Source organism: Cottoperca gobio, chromosome 5, assembly GCF_900634415.1.
Source record: "Cottoperca gobio chromosome 5, fCotGob3.1, whole genome shotgun sequence".
NCBI lineage: Eukaryota > Metazoa > Chordata > Actinopteri > Perciformes > Bovichtidae > Cottoperca > Cottoperca gobio.
The window spans coordinates 16,386,669-16,404,624 of record NC_041359.1 but is presented as its reverse complement, the minus strand read 5'-3'; the positions used below and the strand labels follow the sequence as shown (position 1 = coordinate 16,404,624).

The following is a 17,956-nucleotide window of genomic DNA, read 5'->3' as shown; positions in this document are numbered from 1 at the left end:
AAATGGGGTTTAGTAAGGCAGAATCAAAGTAATTAAAATTAGCCCCGGACTCTAGAGGGTTAATATCATACCATAATAATCGTGTACTTTTTTCATTAACAGTGCATAGGGGCCATATAAAGCCAACATTTCTTTGTGTATCTCTTTAGTGTTTTCAAACCAATTGGTGTTCCAATCTGTGTTTGCATAAAAAGCTCTGTTCAATTTGATTCCCGGCAGTATGTAGAGGAGGGAAGTGGGCGGAAATGTGTTTGTGTGTGAGTGCAAGTGAGGGGATGTTGTAACAAGGGACAGAGAAAGCGGAGTTTGACCTGAAAAAATTCATGTACACATCCAGCTGTCCTTGTCTATGTAAGTATAAAAGATCGTTTCAGCTGCTTGCGTTGCATTCTGGTGAGAGCCATCATGGAGAGAGCTGTGGTGCAAATCACCCTCTTTGGGCTGCTGCTGGCTTTGGCTACCACACTACCAAACAAGGTAAGGACATAAAAAAGGATAGGTTACGATAAAACTCTAGAGAATTATTGTGAGTTAACAATGCCATACCCTGACAAAAACATGTTATTGTGTGTGAATTTGTATTACACACAGTAAACATTAGTCACATTGGAGGGATTTTGAACATAAAAAGCTGATCCCTGTGATGTTAATTATTAAATCTTATTGTAAAGACATGAGGTTAAGGAGTATTGGGAGTCATTGTGATGTGTAATGAAAACACCAGATAAAAATGAACAAATATGGTTGGTTTCTGCAGTTTGACCAACAAGATTGCCCTTATTCCACCCACACTTAGTTTTTCACCATCTGATCTTTGGTCAGCTGGTCATCAGCCAGTGAGATTGACTAATCCATTTACTTCATTGTGAAATGTTCCTCCTCCTGTATTTGTTCAGGACAATTGGGATATATACAGCTTTCACATCAACTCCACGGTGACCAGTCGTTATGCAACCACTGTCATCTCAAGCCGCATGGCCAATCGTATGGACGAGTCAAAGGAAATAGAATTCCACGTCCGGATTCCCAAGAATGCCTTCATCAGTAAATTTAGAATGTGTGTGTGATGCAACAATTTATATTTACAGGAATTTTCACATAAATGATTGTACACTAAAGAATCATGAAAATTATTCACAGGCTACTCAGGAGTATGTATACAAACAAAGACTTTCCCTTGGTCTTCTTCAGGTTTATAGATGGCGAAGTGTACGATGGTGTTGTAAAAGGTAAAGACAAAGCTCAGCAGCAGTACACCGAAGCTGTGTCCCGTGGCCAAAGCGCTGGAATTGTCAGGTATAATGCATCAGTTTATTGCCAGGTCGAACTGTTTTTTTATTTGTATTTGTAGAAGGGCCTTGTGTGTCCTCGGAGGAAGAGGGGAGAAGGAAAAGAAAGTCCTCTGTTGTACAAAACTATGTTTATTTTTATATGTTTGCATTTTTTCTTGCTAAATACAGGCTACTTTAACATCTTCAGGTCTCCAAAGTCTTTCAAATTAAACAATCTGAGAAGGAGAAATTCCTCTTTAGTTGAACTACTCACATCTCACACCCACACTAATGTCAAAACCTGTGATGAGAGGTCATGAGTATAGGCATTGTTTTGTGTTAAGCGCTCAAAAGCCAGAAGGGAGAACCGGTGCTTTATTAATTATCGTCTCCGTTGCAGTTCTGTAGGGAGGACCCTGGAGGAATTTAAGACCTCTGTGACTGTGGCTGCTCACAAAAAGGTCACCTTTGAACTCACATATGAGGAGCTGCTGAAACGCAGGCTTGGCAAGTACGAGCTGCAAATCCACGCTCGACCCATGCAGCCTGTCAAAGACTTCAAGGTATGTCTTTCCTGTTTGCATCTATGAAGGAACATTTTTTGGGGGGAAAACAACTTCCATGGTCAGAACTTCTAACTATTTTATTTTATTTCATTGTGCAAGATTGATGTGTTCATTCACGAGAAATCCGACATCAATTTCATTGAGGTTAAAGGAGGACTAAGCACCAATGTCCTGGCCAATGCCATCACCAAAACACATGCAGACAAAAAGGTATAGCATGCAGTGATTCAAAATGATGTATTTAACTCAAGTGTCATCTTATTCTGAACCATATTTAACTGTACAATACATAATGGAGCCCTAATGTTATCGTACATACGACATTCTGTCCTCATCCTTGTAAACATCTATCATGTATTCATTTTTATATACAGTATATCTCCTGTATATGCGCTTTTGCAACCATTTTCCCTCACTGGTTTGATGCTGCATGTTGTTTTACCAGTAGTGCTCAATGCGATGCAGAGACAATAATGTTGAATTTAATCAAAATAATCTTTTGAAGAATAAAACCTGTTCATCAACGTCCGTGTCTATCAACAGTCCGTAAAACTTGATTCTTCCTGTTTCCAGGCGTGGGTGTATTTTTACCCAACAGAAGACCAGCAGAAAACGTGTGACAGCTGTGGAGAGCAGGGTATGAATGGAGATCTGGTTATTGTTTATGATGTCAAAAGGGGCAGCTCCATGGGAGACATCAAGGTACAGCAAGAGTCCGTTATTTTACTTCTATTATTCATTGTTAAAAAAAAATACCATGTTTACTTAAATGGATCATTTATCTTCCCCTGACAACCAATCAAATGTTCTTCTTTCTCCCCCCAAGACTTCAGCGGGATACTTTGTTCATCACTTTGCTCCATCTAGTCTTGCCCGCATATCAAAAAATGTTGTCTTCGTTATTGATCAAAGTGGCTCAATGCACGGCAAAAAAATGCAACAGGTACGGTTTTTAAAGAGTGTGACTTATTGCCACTGACGTCTTTTTAATTTATGTCCATTAGTTAAGTTAAAGATGACAGAAAGCTTTAATAAATACACAATTTAAGAACACACACGAAACAAATAATATTACATTGTTTCTTACTTGAATAAAAGTCCTAATGTTTGAATGATGTTTTTGCACAGACCCGAACAGCATTAATCCACATCTTGAACGACCTGGCAGAGGATGATCATTTTGGTCTTATCACTTTTGATAGCAGCATTTTTCACTGGAAACGAGAACTTGTTCAGGCCAACAATGAAAACCTAGAGAGCGCCAAGACATTTTCAAGGGGAATTAGAGAGAGAGGATGTAAGGTTTTTAACAAAAAAAAATTGAAGCGATGCAAACATTTGACAGCAGAACAGCAGTAATAAAACAATTTTATTTTAATTTCAGCCACAGACATTAATGGAGCAGTGTTGGAAGGAGCACGTATGCTGAATGCACATCCCAGGGAAGGTTCAGCGTCTATCCTCATACTTCTCACCGATGGAGACCCAACCTCAGGTTACAATAAAACACACATGCACACAATCCTGAGCAAATACTTCAAGAAATGATTATAAGAACCCTTTACGACACAGTCCATCAATTTAAATCATCTGACTACAGTCTTTTTTCTCGATACCCTGGCAACAAGCTAGAACCCACCCTTGTTGGATTTTGAAGATCATGGACATTTAAATGCAAATAATGTCAACATTATTCACAATTAAATTAGATTATGTGCACACTAACCCTGACCTTAACTTCTACTAGTCACAGGATAGTTGTTGGATTGATAAGTGTGAGTTAATATGTCTTATATCTTTGCAGGGGAGACAAATCTGGAAGAAATCCAGTCAAATGTCAGACGTGCTATTGCAGACAAATTCCCTCTCTACTGTCTCGGTTTTGGTTTTGATGTCAATTTTGAGTTCCTTGAGAAGATGTCACTGCAGAACAATGGTGTGGCACGTCGGATTTATGAAGACTCTGACGCTGCCTTACAGCTGAAGGTATTTGAAATCACTTGCTGGCATTATAAATACTTTGTTTATCATGTGATTTGCTACATTTCCACAGAAACAATTGATTACCGTTGACTGTGTAGAGATAAACATTCTTACAATGTCCATATTGCATTTCAACAGGGTTTCTATCAAGAGGTGGCCACTCCTCTGTTGATAGATGTGACAATGACTTATAATGGTGGGACCAATCTAACTCAGACTAACTTCAGCCAGTATTATAATGGCTCCGAGATTGTGGTGGCTGGTCAGATCACTGACAACAATATTGAAACCTTCACTCCACAAGTTATGGCCATTTCGGTAAGGAGCGGTCCACACTGCACATTAGCTGTAATCATCTTAAAGGTCTGGTAAAGCCCCTGTGTATACTGATATAATTATTCATTTGTTCTATGACAGAGGAGTAGAAAGGTGACGTTTTTTGACACAAACTCCACCGTGGAGTCCACTGGAACAGAGTCTGATGACCACATCCAGAGGGTTTGGGCCTACCTCACAGTCAAACAGCTTCTGGAGAAAGAGTGAGTGTGATGTCGACCATCATTTCACTTTCTTCTTTTTTGTAGTCATTATTTGTTGAAGGGCTGCAATATAAAGTAATGTACAGTAAAACAGAGCAAATAATCACATTTGAGAAACTTAAACCATAGAATGTTTAGCAACTTTGCTATGACTTTAAGAATGAATTGATTATTGAGATTATTTTTCTGTCAAGCAATTGAACATTCGCTACGCCCCCTTAGTTAATGTTGTTACATTTCAAGCGTTCCATCTCCAGCAAAGCACATATGCCATTGGTAACCGTGGCAGATTTACTACACAAAATTCACAGTATAATTTTTGTAACAATCGGCCTTCAATTTCACTGTCACGCAGTGGAAAAGGTGAGGACCCAAATGCAGTACAACAGACAAGGATAATAACAAAAAGCAAGCTTCATTAAAACAAAGCCGAAATCTAAAATACAAAAATACAAACCAATGAGGGGTAGATCAGAACACGAGCAGAACACGAGCACCAGCACCAGCACGAGCAAAACATGACATAACATCTATGACAATCCGACAAAACACACTGGGGCAGACAGGGATAAATACACAGACACCAAACGAGGACAGGAACAAGACACAGCTGGGGGAGAAAGGCAAAGCAAGCGGAACTGCTCAGAAGGCCTGGGTGGATGCGGGGGGAGCAGCTCAGGAGTCCGGGCTCAAGGCGAGCTAAGCCGCTTTGGAGGCTGGTGGAGAGGCTGGGCTGGCGGAGGCGCTCTGGGCGCCGGCAGCAGGGCCGGGTTGGTGGCGGGCGGAGAGGCTCTGGGGGCGTACAGAAAGGCTGGGCTTGAGGCAGACGGAGCAGCTCGGGAGGAACTAGGGATCTTGAGAGAAGAAGGAATCGCTGGAGTCTTGAGAGGCGAAGGAATCGCTGGAGTCTCGAGAGGCAAAGGCATTGCTGGAGTCTCGAGAGGCGAAGCGATCGATGGAGTCTCGAGAGGCGAAGGGATCGATGGGACTGTGGTCACGAGAGGGGGCACAGGGACTGGGGTCTCGAGAGGCGAAAGGGGGCAGAGGGACAGGGGTCTCGAGAGGCGAGGGTAGCACAGGGAATGGGGTCTCGAGAGGCGAGGGGGGCACAGGGATTGGGGGCTCGCGAAGCGAGTGGGGCACAGGGACTAGGGTCTCGAGAACCGAGGGGGGCACAGGGACTGGGGTCTCGAGAAGTGAGGGAGGTACTGGGACTGGGGTCTCGAGAGGTGGAAGGCGGGCAAACGGGGTCTCGAGAGGCAGCAGGGGGGCGACCGGAGTCTCGAGAGGCGGCAGTGGTACGGCAGATGTCTGCAGCGGTCCGGCAGCAGCGGGAACTGGGTTCTGCAGGGGTCCGGCAGCAGGAACGGGGGTCTGCGGAGGTCCAGCAGCAGGAACGTAGGTCTGCGGAGTTCCAGCAGCAGGAACTGGGTTCTGTCGAGGCCCGGCAGCAGAAACTGGGTTATAAGAACCGACACTATAGCTGTCTGAACGGCCAGATCTCCTCCTCCGAAGCTTGGAAGCCCTCTGGATACTCAGAGGCCCCCCGAAGGCCAGGAGAGTACCCAGAAATGGGTCAAGGGCTGGAGCAGCAGGAACGGGGGTCTGTTGTGGCCCGGCAGTAGGAGCCGAGTCTAAAAAGTCTTGGAGGTACCCAAGCAAAACACTCCTTAGCCTGGGTCTAGCAACCACTTCTCTGTGTGCCATTCTTATGGCAGCCTGTTTGATCTCCCAACAAGGAGCTCTGCTCCACTTCCCAAAAATACACAATAGTGTGTAAGAAAGATCATAAAGATCTTGCTCCAAGTTGTCTGCTGTGTCCATAATTGGTCAGAATAAAACAGGACACCAAAGAACAAGCAGATCTTGACATTCACACAAAATCAAGCAAAACTATACTTTTCATTTGTAGGTGATGACCGTGCACTTTGGCAGCAGAAATGACAACATGCCATAGATACTGTAGCTTCTTTACGTTAATGCTAAAACTGAAACAATTGATCAAAAACAGTAAGACAGACCGTATCAACCGTGAGAGGGACCACTGGCAAGCTGCACCAATATGTGCAACTGAGCAACCACAGGTCAAGGTGTTCAGGGGTCAGTACTGGGTCCACTATTGTTCATCATCTGCCTCCTTCCCCTTGGCACAATTCTCCACCACCACAATGTCCACTTTCACTGTTATGCCGATGACACTCAGGTATACATTTCTACAAGGCGTTCGGAGCTGGATGACCAGGAACTCCTTGAAGCTCAATGGCGGGCAAAACTGAGGCCCTTCTCATCGGCTCCAAAACCACTTTATCCAAAGCACAAAACTTCATCATCGATGGCTTCTCTGTACCGTTCTCCAGTTAAGTTATGACTTGTTGTCACTCTGGATGGCACCCTCTCCTTTGCACCCCACATAAAAGACATCACCCGCAAGCCCGTCCCTGTCCCAATCCAGTATAGAAGTCTTGGTCCATGCATTTGTGACATCACGGATCGACTACTGCAATACTGTTCTCTCTGGCCTTCCCACCAAACTGCTCAACCGACTTCAAATCATCCAAAACGTCGCTGCCCGGATCACGACCCGCACCAAATCTTCTGAACACATCACCCCCATTCTCCTGAAACTTCACTGGCTCCCTGTTCAATCCCGGATCGACTACAAAAATCTCCTGCTCACCTACAAAGCCCTCCAAAAACTTGCCCCACCTACCTATCTGTCTTCCTTCATGAGTATACCCCCTCCCGCTCCCTCTGCTCATCCTCAGCTGGTCTACTTACAAACCCCACATCACGCATCAGGACCATGGGTGGTAGGGCCTTCAGCTGCACTGCTCCCAGGCTCTGGAACTCCATCCCTCCACAAATCCGACAGTTTGAAACTATTACAACACTATTACTAAAGTCCCCCCTCAAAACTCACTTGTTCAAACTGGCCTACTTTCTGTAGTTTCCATCATTCTGTGTCCTACCCCCCTCTTCTCTTTCTTGCTTTCTTCATGTGTATCCACCATATCTCTGGTTTTGTTTGTCTGCTCTCCCTTCCAATGTCCAGCTGTTTTTATCTCTTGTATCTGTATGGTGTCCTTGGGTGTCTTGAAAGGCACCTCCAAATAAAATGTATTATTATTATTATTATTATTATTAACTATCAACAATCATGTCAGCACAAATATGTTGACAAAAGACAAAAGTTGACAACAGTAAGTGGAGTGATATGTGTGTGCGTACATTTATTATAGTGGAAACCTAGGAACACAACAGGAATAGAATTAAAAGATAAAATCAGCTGTTAAATAACTTTATCTTACTTTACAGTTATGTCAACTCACACGTTTAAAACATATGTACACAATTTGTGACACAGGCTGATGTTATCTGGACCTGAGAAGGAAAACGTGAAGAAAGAGGCTTTGGAGCTGTCGCTGAAGTACAGCTTTGTGACCCCACTCACATCCATGGTGGTCACCAAGCCTCAGGGCGAGGACACAGATGTGCTCCTTAAACCCAAGGAAGGTGAAGCGCCACAGGACCGGCGATCTTTTGGAGTGAATAGATATGTGCTTCGAGGCTCCTTGGGACAATCAGGTTCTTGTAAGCAATACAAATGTAAACAAAAAATACACAATGCAAAATCAAGTGTCAACATTTCTCTCTTATCCGGGAAATGTATTATTCCATAAATAACTTATTTTTATCAGAATCAGGTTTAAGTTTACATCAGGTAAGAGATAGGTACATATCTAAACTGTTCTGACATGACAGATACACTACTGATTATTTAATAATATAATGTATTTTAGATACAGCATACTTATAAGTAAATATTCTCAAATTCTCAGAACAATGTGTTGTTTACTGAGCAGAAACACTGTGGTTATTTACTATATATTAAAAACTGAAGGTGGAGAAAGGTGCGATCTTATCTACAATTCATGAGTATTTTAAAGTAAATGAACAACTGTATCGTAATTTCATGTTATCATCTTTTTCTCTTTAACAGCAAGCCGTACTATGCCAGGTAAGACATGAGTACATGATAGGTACACTTCCACACCAATCTGACATGACGATACACTTGTGATTAATTAATAATATATTGTACTTTATGCACTTTTACTTTCTAAATAATTAATTAAATCACAACCAAAAGTTATATGAGAAACAGATTCTGAATCTTTACAACATTTTAATGCGATTGATGCCTAACCAAAACATACATTTTCTTCTAAAAATCTATTAATATTTATTAATATTTTGATAAATATATTTGAATATATATTAAAACATTGTAACTTAACTACTGTATTATAATTCCATGTTATCATCTTTTTTCCTTTTTAAAAGCTCACCCGGGTATGTCAGGTAAGCCATAGTTACACATCTGCACTGTTCTCTCATGACAGATACACCATTCATTTATTATTAATATATTTATTTATAGCTGACATAACATACATACATGCGTAAAAAAAGGGGGTTTGCATGAGAAGCATGTGAAGTCTGAGTAGAGTCTGACATGATGCTGATCTCACAACCATATAATAAAAACTGAGGCTGGTGGAGGGTACAGGCTAATTTACAAACCATGACTATTGCAAAGTAAATTACCAACTATATCATAATTCCATGTTATCATCTTTTTTCCTTTTTAAAAGCTCACCCGGGTATGTCAGGTAAGCCATAGTTACACATCTGCACTGTTCTCTCATGACAAATACACCATTCATTTATTATTAATATATTTATTTATAGCTGACATAACATACATACATGTGTAAAAAAGGGGGTTTGCATGAGAAGCATGTGAAGTCTGAGTAGAGTCTGACATGATACTGATCTCACAACCATATAATAAAAACTGAGGCTGGTGGAGGGTACAGGCTAATTTACAAACCATGACTATTGCAAAGTAAATTACAAACTGTATCATAATTCCATGTTATCATCTTTTTTCCTTTTTAAAAGCTCACCCGGGTATGTCAGGTAAGCCATAGTTACACATCTGCACTGTTCTCTCATGACAGATACACCATTCATTTATTATTAATATATTTATTTATAGCTGACATAACATACATACATGCGTAAAAAAAGGGGGTTTGCATGAGAAGCATGTGAAGTCTGAGTAGAGTCTGACATGATGCTGATCTCACAACCATATAATAAGGGTACAGGCTAATTTACAAACCATGACTATTGCAAAGTAAATTACAAACTGTATCATAATTCCATGTTATCATCTTTTTTCCTTTTTAAAAGCTCACCCGGGTATGTCAGGTAAGCCATAGTTACACATCTGCACTGTTCTCTCATGACAAATACACCATTCATTTATTATTAATATATTTATTTATAGCTGACATAACATACATACATGTGTAAAAAAGGGGGTTTGCATGAGAAGCATGTGAAGTCTGAGTAGAGTCTGACATGATGCTGATCTCACAACCATATAATAAAAACTGAGGCTGGTGGAGGGTACAGGCTAATTTACAAACCATGACTATTGCAAAGTAAATTACAAACTGTATCATAATTCCATGTTATCATCTTTTTTCCTTTTTAAAAGCTCACCCGGGTATGTCAGGTAAGCCATAGTTACACATCTGCACTGTTCTCTCATGACAGATACACCATTCATTTATTATTAATATATTTATTTATAGCTGACATAACATACATACATGTGTAAAAAAGGGGGTTTGCATGAGAAGCATGTGAAGTCTGAGTAGAGTCTGACATGATGCTGATCTCACAACCATATAATAAAAACTGAGGCTGGTGGAGGGTACAGGCTAATTTACAAACCATGACTATTGCAAAGTAAATTACAAACTGTATCATAATTCCATGTTATCATCTTTTTTCCTTTTTAAAAGCTCACCCGGGTATGTCAGGTAAGCCATAGTTACACATCTGCACTGTTCTCTCATGACAGATACACCATTCATTTATTATTAATATATTTATTTATAGCTGACATAACATACATACATGCGTAAAAAAAGGGGGGTTGCATGAGAAGCATGTGAAGTCTGAGTAGAGTCTGACATGATACTGATCTCACGCTCCATATAATAAAAACTGAGGCTGGTGGAGGGTACAGGCTAATTTACAAACTATGACTATTTCAAAGTAAATTACAAACTGTATCATAATTCCATGTTATCATCTTTTTTCCTTTTTAAAAGCTCACCCTGGTGTTTCACGTAAGTCACAGTTACACAACTGCACCGTTCTGTCATGGCAGACAAAACATTTTATTTATTATTAATATATTTATAAATTAGACCGTATATATAAATATATCATTCATACAGCACACATTCTCTTTCATCAGTAAATCTTATCATTCTTAGCAGAACAATACATTTTGTTACAATATGTTAAAGAAAAACTGAAGATAAACTCTGTGGTTATTAAAAGTATTTTAAAAACTGAGGGTGGGGGAGGGTACAGGCTAATTTACATAATGACTATTGCAAAGTAAATTACCAACTATATCATAATTCCATGTTATCATCTTTTTTCCTTTTTAAAAGGTGATACGGTTATGTCAGGTAAGCCATAGTTACACATCTGCACTGTTCTCTCATGACAGATACACCATTCATTTATTATTAATATATTTATTTATAGCTGACATAACATACATACATGTGAAAAAAAGGGGGTTTGCATGAGAAGCATGTGAAGTCTGAGTAGAGTCTGACATGATACTGATCTCACAACCATATAATAAAAACTGAGTCTGGTGGAGGGTACAGGCTAATTTACAAACTATGACTATTTCAAAGTAAATTACTGTATCATAATTCCATGTTATTATCTTAAAGAAATGTTAAAGAAAATCTGAAAATAAACTCTGTGGTTATTAAAAGTATTTTAAAAACTGAGGTTGGAGGAAGGTACATGTTTGGTTTATGCAAGACAATTAACAGCTCTATCGTGCTATGTATCGTAACTTCATCTTTATCATCTTTTCCTTTTCAAAAGCATGCCATAGTATTACATTATTAATGTATTATTAATGTATTTATATATGGCTGAGATAACATGCATACATGCGTACAAAAGGGGGGTTGCATGAGAAGCATGTGAAGTCTGAGTAGAGTCTCACATGATGCTGATCTCACACTCCATATAATAAAAACTGAGGCTGGTGGAGGGTACAGGCTAATTTATAAACCATGACTATTTCAAAGTAAATTAACAACTGTATAATAATTCCATGTTATCTTCTCTTTCCTTTTAACAGTGATTCATTCTTATGTTCCTATTAGAACCAAAGGTATGACATAGGTGCACTTGTGCACTACTCTGATTTGACTACACAAGTGTAGTCAAATATGACAAAGTTTATTCTGCATTTATAACAAAGGTGTATCAGAAATGTTTAACACAATTTTTGTGTGTGAATTCAATGTCAGATTACGCCTGTGGTTAACCGGTGAGGATTAAAATAACGTGTTTATTTAGTGGTTTGTTTTATGGCTGAGGTTAGAAGTCAGATTATTGGTGTCAATTAATGTAATATCCTCTTCATCTAACACAATATCCTCTAAAACCTGGCCATATGAATGTGTATAACTCACTTTGTTTAAATGTATTTACAATTGATCCTCCTACAGATTTAATTCTTGACTACGATTTTGCAACCCAAGTTTCACCCACCATTGTGCCAGAAAGAGAAACTAATGGTAGAGTATCTCATAAATGTAATTCATGGTATAGTTTGTATAAAAACGATATAGTTAACTAAGATAATTTTGGTTATGCTGAAAAGTTCTTCAAATCATGTGACAAAAATGTATTTTATACTTTGTCAGTGCTACACAATCACAGGCACTTGTACCTTGTAAATTACATTTTAAATGATTCATTTTTTCTGATCACCACATAAAATTCAATATTTGGATAATCATCGATAATGTTATAATTCGTCATTAGTTAGTTAAACTGGTGTTTGGCGCAAAAATATTTTTTTAAGGACAAGTGTTTCCCTCTGCTGTGTGACTCTATGTGTCTCTGTGTTCCTTGTTAGTTCCTCTTTCCCACAGGTTTTTGATCAAAACTGAGAATCTCTCACTTCCACTATGCTTTGATGTCACTGGAGATGTTCGCCTTAAACTACTTCATCATCACAACAGGGGTCAGTAAAGTCCCTCTTTGTGCAATCACTATGTCCAATACATTATTAACAGCCAAGTACATACACAGCTGTTATTTAGACTTTTGCTCTTTATGTGTAAAAGAAAATCCTTCTTCTGTTCTTCTCCGTGTCCATTATATGGTGTGTTATCAACCCATAATCATCTCTAGTTTGCAGTGGTAGAAAGCAAACAAGTACATTTACTCAAGTACTTTTACTTATGTACAATTGTAAAGTACTTCTATTTGACGGATATAGTTACTACATTAAAACATAGTCATCTTGCTAGCCTGAACCCTAGATTGAGTACTACTGGGCTGTAGTACAGTACTTTTACTTTTGATACTTCAAGTCAATATTATTTAAGTCTAAGGAACCGATAGAACTGAACCCAAAAGCATGACACAGAGACAGGCAGAATACAATATAGTTCAGTTTACTCAGTAATCCAGGCAGGTAAATCGGTAAATCAGTCCAAAAGGCAAACAAATGTAGTAAAGGGCAGGCAGAAGAATCGGAGTCCAGAAACAGGCAGGCAGGGTCAAAACGGGTAGGTCAGGAAAACTAAACAGGAAAACTAAACAGGTAAACTAAACGATCGATGGAGAGCTTGGCGTTATTACCACAATTATACACTGCGCACACGATTGGCATTTCCTTTCAATCTTAGACGTTTTAATTACAAAGAAAATTACGAAGCGTTGCAGCAACTCCCACGCGAACGGGCGCCGTCTTGGTTGTGTATATCATCCAACATGGCTGATTTACGGGTTGGGACGTAAGCGTGACGTCACATGCACACGATCTATATAGGGGTATAAATTCTTCACTAATAGTAAAAGGTTTTTTCGCCTTAACAATACGGTTGCACTCGCATTTGTTGATGTGGTGGCCATCAATAATTGCTTCTGTCCTTCTTGTTAATGTTTTTTTCTTTAAAAAAAATCCAAGGGCTTGTCTTTTAATGCCGGGTGCTTGGTGTCCATGTGCCAAAATAGTTTTGAAGGCTTCGTTGCCTCATTTGCGAGCCTGTGTATTATGCAGAGCGGCGTTGTTGTTGTCTTGTATTGTAGCGCCTTGAGATTACTCTTAGCTATGAAAGGCGCTTTACAAATAAAATGTATTATTATTATTATTATTATTATTACCTGTAGTGATAAACACGTATTTTCAGTAGGACTCCTGATATTGTCTTTTAAATGCAGCTTTCTTTTTCTTGGAAGTCGTAGGCTCTTCTTCTGTCTCCTCATTGGGTCTTTTCCCCTTTCCAAAAAAAGCTCTTTAAAGACGTTTGTTTTCCACTCATTCTTTGCTTGTGCGCTAAAGTTTTGAAGTGAAGTATCACTTGACTGAGACGAGCGTCTTTACCTATGGTCTTGACATGTGTCAAGAGACACAGACGCACAGACTGATATATCCGGTGATTTTTCAAAATAAAACCTCTTTCAAAATAAAATATTTTTTATTCATTATTTTTATGCGGCCCGGTACCAAATGACCCACGGACCGGTGGTTGGGACCACTGATTTAAATTACTGATTTTAACAGCCCAGTAAATATACATCTGTTATTTTGACTTTTGCTCTATATGTGTAAAAGAAAATCCTTCTTCTTCTGTTCGTCTCCTTGTGTCAGTTATATGGTGTGTTATCAACCCATAATCATCTCTAGTTTGCAGTGGTAGAAAGCAAACAACTACATTTACTCAAGTACTGTACTTATGTACAATTTTAAAGTACTTTTATTTTACTTAAGTATTTATATTTTATACTACTGTATAATTCTACTTCACTACGTTTCAGATGGAAATATTGTACATTTTAGTCCACTATTTCTAGTTGACAGATATAGTTACTAGATTAAAACATAATCATCTTGCAAAATCTTGCTAGCCTGAACCCTAGATTGAGTACTACTGGGATGTAGTACAGTACTTTTACTTTTGATACTTCAAGCTAATATTATTTATGTTGTTGTACTGTTTTTTTTGTACTTTTACTAAAGTGAAGGATCGGTGTACTTGTACTGTGTAAGTGTGATGTTCAGTTACATTTGTTGTATTTTGTTTTAGAGCTGTCTGTGAATGGTCAGCTTGATTCAGTAACATTTGGAGGCTTCCAAAGGATTGTCATCCACTTCAAGACTGACCTAAGTGTTGAGGTTGCAACCAATGAAATCACTGTACGAGAGGGACAGTCAATGTCACGCCACAGTGGACAGACTTACTTTACAAATGGAAGGTAACTTTGCATTGTAATGGCAGGAATCACACTACGATCATACTCACTCTCAGTGCTTATGTGTGCAGAGTTAGGTTTTCATGTTTGGCCTAAGGTCGCATCAGAGCGGCAGAAAGGATCAATACCACTCTAGACATGAGAGTGCTATCAATCTTCTCCTCTAACTCTAAAAAAATAATAATCTGCATTGTTCTTAAAATATTGAACTTTTCCAATATTTAATTTGAATATTTAATATTCAATAATATATGCAAACAAGTCCAAAAGCAGATTAAGACGAGGTGCATATTTTCTAGATTGACAGTGATTAGGCGGGACCAGGAAATCGTTGTTTCATCTGGAGACACACGCATAGTCATCTTAATTCATGTGAAGGATGGCGAAGAATTCCTCTGGCCGGTTTTAAGACAGCAGCCATCAGACAACACTGAAGGAATTCTAGGTGGGTGAAAATGGTCGATTTATTTGTACGATTTAATATCAGTTCAAGCACATATTGAGTCAATGTTTTCACCCAACTGTGGTGGTTGATGGAGAAATTGTTCATTAAAAGAGACAAACATTTTGTGCTGTGTCTCTTTAAATGCCAGCTTTTCAGTGTCATTGCTTTATTGTTTGTCCTCTTTGTGTCCAGCTCTAAAGCCAGCAGTTTATGAGGAGGTGCAACAAACTCCCTCCACAAAACTTAAGATCAAAGACCTGGAGATTGACGTTACCAGGTACATTCTAGGTGGTTTAAAATAGAAAGCTAATTGAAAGCGTTTTAATTATTATCACTCATTATTTTTGTCTTTCTTTTGTAGGGCCAATGCTGTTGACTACAGTATTGTCTCTCCCTCGACAATTGACTGCTGGCTCATGTCTGCTGAGTTTGCCCTGCAGAGAAGCTTGGATGACTTCATTGCTACACAACTGTAACTGGGAGCCATGTCGAATCACTTGCAAAGATTTCATTTAAAAGAAAAATAAGTCAAGCACAAGCTGATTCATTATGGATAAAGTCTTTCCACCTGTTACTAACATAAACAAATAAATAATATCCCAGATATTTGGTTGTCTTGTATGAATTTAAATATAATATAATAGTATTTGTCAGATGGTATCATAGTTTTGAATAATTTTTCAATCTTAAAACTTAATTCTAAAAAAGATTAAATGAGAAAATAGTTCATTCAGAATTTATAGTGGCATTTTCCCTGCAGCACAACAGCCCTCAAAAAGTGGCTTGAATGCACAACTATTAATAAAAGATTAATTTTTACACCTTTATTACATTTATTACATTTTATAATGACTTAAGAGGTCAAGTATCACATTTCAGAATTGCTAGTCACTCTCTGACTTTTATTTTGCAACGATCATAGTGTATTATAATTCCCTTTTTTTAACTTAAAACAAACAATACCAATTTAAAGTGACTTAAAAACAGCTTGTATTGTATTACAACAGTGACTATAATGCATTATAATAAGATTATAATGTACTACAACTATGATAATTATAATAGACTATGATTCTTGAAAAGAAATTTCAGTGACAATTATGAAGTTTTATGATGCTTGACCTTATAAGTTGTTATCAAGAATATCAGTGGTAAATGTAATGCAAATAGGTGGTGCTAGTTCTGCTTCACTTATTTGCTTAATCCGGAAACTATTAACTGCAGCGATCAGTTAAATGTTGAGGAGTGAAATATTGCATAGTAATGTATAAATCCTTATAAAAATGGAAAGGTTTAGTGCCTTACAGTTACACACAGTAAACACAGAGCTTCAGTAAACATACTGTCCACCTTTTCTGCAACAAAGTAACTCTCCTGATTTACAAAGTACACTGTAGGTGGTTGTTGTTTTTTTACTCTGGTTTGAACACATTTCTAGAGAGTGATAAGACAACAATGGTTTTGTATTTGGTTCAACAGTATGTGGTCAAACTAGTTGAGCTGTTCCATGTTGTCATGTCCCAATGGACTGCAGATCAAAGGTATGTGGATTATTTGAGCGGGGGAGTTGATAAACCTGTTTACCAAGAGACAGATTACAGAGAACTACTCAATGAAGGATCTTTGCCAACCCACATAACAAAACAAAAAACATGCAACAAATCGTTTCCAACAAACCAGCTACGGAGTGTTAACTGTGTTTAAAAAGGAGCTCTGTATCTCAAACTACTTTAACCAAGTGTTCAAGGTGGAGTCTTGATTTTCTTTTAAATAGTTAAGGACTTTGACCCTTCTAGGTTGTACTAGTTACACTGTAGAGAGAGAGCGAGAGAGAGAGAGAGAGAGAGAGAGAGAGAGAGAGAGAGAGAGAGAGAGAGAGAGAGAGAGAGAGACACACACACACAGACACACACACACACAGACACGCAGACAGAGAGAGAGAGAGAGAGAGAGAGAGAGAGAGAGAGAGAGACACACACACACACACACACACACAGACACGCAGACAGAGAGAGAGAGAGAGACAGACAGACAGACAGACAGACAGACAGAGAGACAGAGAGAGAAAGAGAGAGAGAGAGAGAGAGAGAGAGAGAGAGAGGGAGGGAGGGACCAGTGACGTGCTGTGTGGTAAAATGTTCCCATGACTCAAACACTTCTATGCAACAAGCTGACAAGGTGTGCAGCTAATCTGAGGAGAGGAATCTACTTTCAGTGGATTATTAAACACAGTAAGTATCCCAGAGGATATTTCCACGAGATGTCTTGTGTACTTTGATGTAATTGCTGATGTTACATTAATATACTCCTGTTTTATGTCGTGGGCCGGTTTGCTTGAAGATGTTTTAAGTAAGGCCTATCCAGTTCCCAGAAATGATGTCTATTAAGGGATTTGTGAATTTGACAAATCAAGTTAGTCGTATAACACAAAACAGTTGGGGCCAGTTTCTCAAAAAAAACAATAATTGTTACTTGCAATTGTTACATTTAATTCACTGGACACTTGTGGAAAAAACCTATACCTGAATTAATTTATGTCTCTTCTTCCCCAGGCCGTAAGCGAAGGTGAAACCGATCACTCTCAGCTCATGTTTGTCCAGAATCCCAGCCTTACATACCACTGTGCAGTTTCAGCAAGGATATCATCAAGTTAATCTCTAGCCTAAAGTCACGATGAGGAAGAAGACGCTGGACTTGTTTTACAAGGTTGTCATGTCGCTTCTGGAGAAAGATGTTTGAAGAAAAATGCTGTAGGACTCTTTC

At 38.9% G+C, this 17,956-nt stretch overlaps 1 protein-coding gene across 1 annotated transcript; it reads left to right on the top strand.

Annotated features, from left to right (window-relative positions):
- Nucleotides 1–394: 394 nt before the first annotated feature.
- Nucleotides 395–15,773, top strand: LOC115008070 (inter-alpha-trypsin inhibitor heavy chain H3-like). Its single transcript, XM_029431348.1, has 23 exons — nt 395–477; nt 897–1,057; nt 1,192–1,296; nt 1,672–1,834; nt 1,937–2,047; nt 2,411–2,539; nt 2,664–2,780; nt 2,966–3,134; nt 3,222–3,332; nt 3,642–3,823; nt 3,959–4,138; nt 4,238–4,359; nt 7,724–7,950; nt 8,360–8,377; nt 8,704–8,721; nt 10,551–10,568; nt 10,902–10,919; nt 11,991–12,059; nt 12,404–12,511; nt 14,583–14,751; nt 15,048–15,193; nt 15,386–15,470; nt 15,555–15,773. The coding sequence occupies exons 1-23, from the start codon at nt 406–408 to the stop codon at nt 15,667–15,669; spliced, it is 2,613 nt and encodes an 870-aa protein (XP_029287208.1). The 5' UTR covers nt 395–405; the 3' UTR covers nt 15,670–15,773.
- Nucleotides 15,774–17,956: the final 2,183 nt, after the last annotated feature.

What these genes read in the sequence shown, in the direction of transcription:
- LOC115008070 (XM_029431348.1), top strand. Translation starts at nt 406, where the DNA reads ATGGAGAGAGCTGTGGTGCAAATCACCCTCTTTGGGCTGCTGCTGGCT. An exon ending in CAAAGCGCTGGAATTGTCAG is followed by an intron (nt 1,297 to 1,671) that starts GTATAATGCATC and finishes TCTCCGTTGCAG; the next exon opens with TTCTGTAGGGAGGACCCTGG. An exon ending in ACTTACTTTACAAATGGAAG is followed by an intron (nt 14,752 to 15,047) that starts GTAACTTTGCAT and finishes CATATTTTCTAG; the next exon opens with ATTGACAGTGATTAGGCGGG.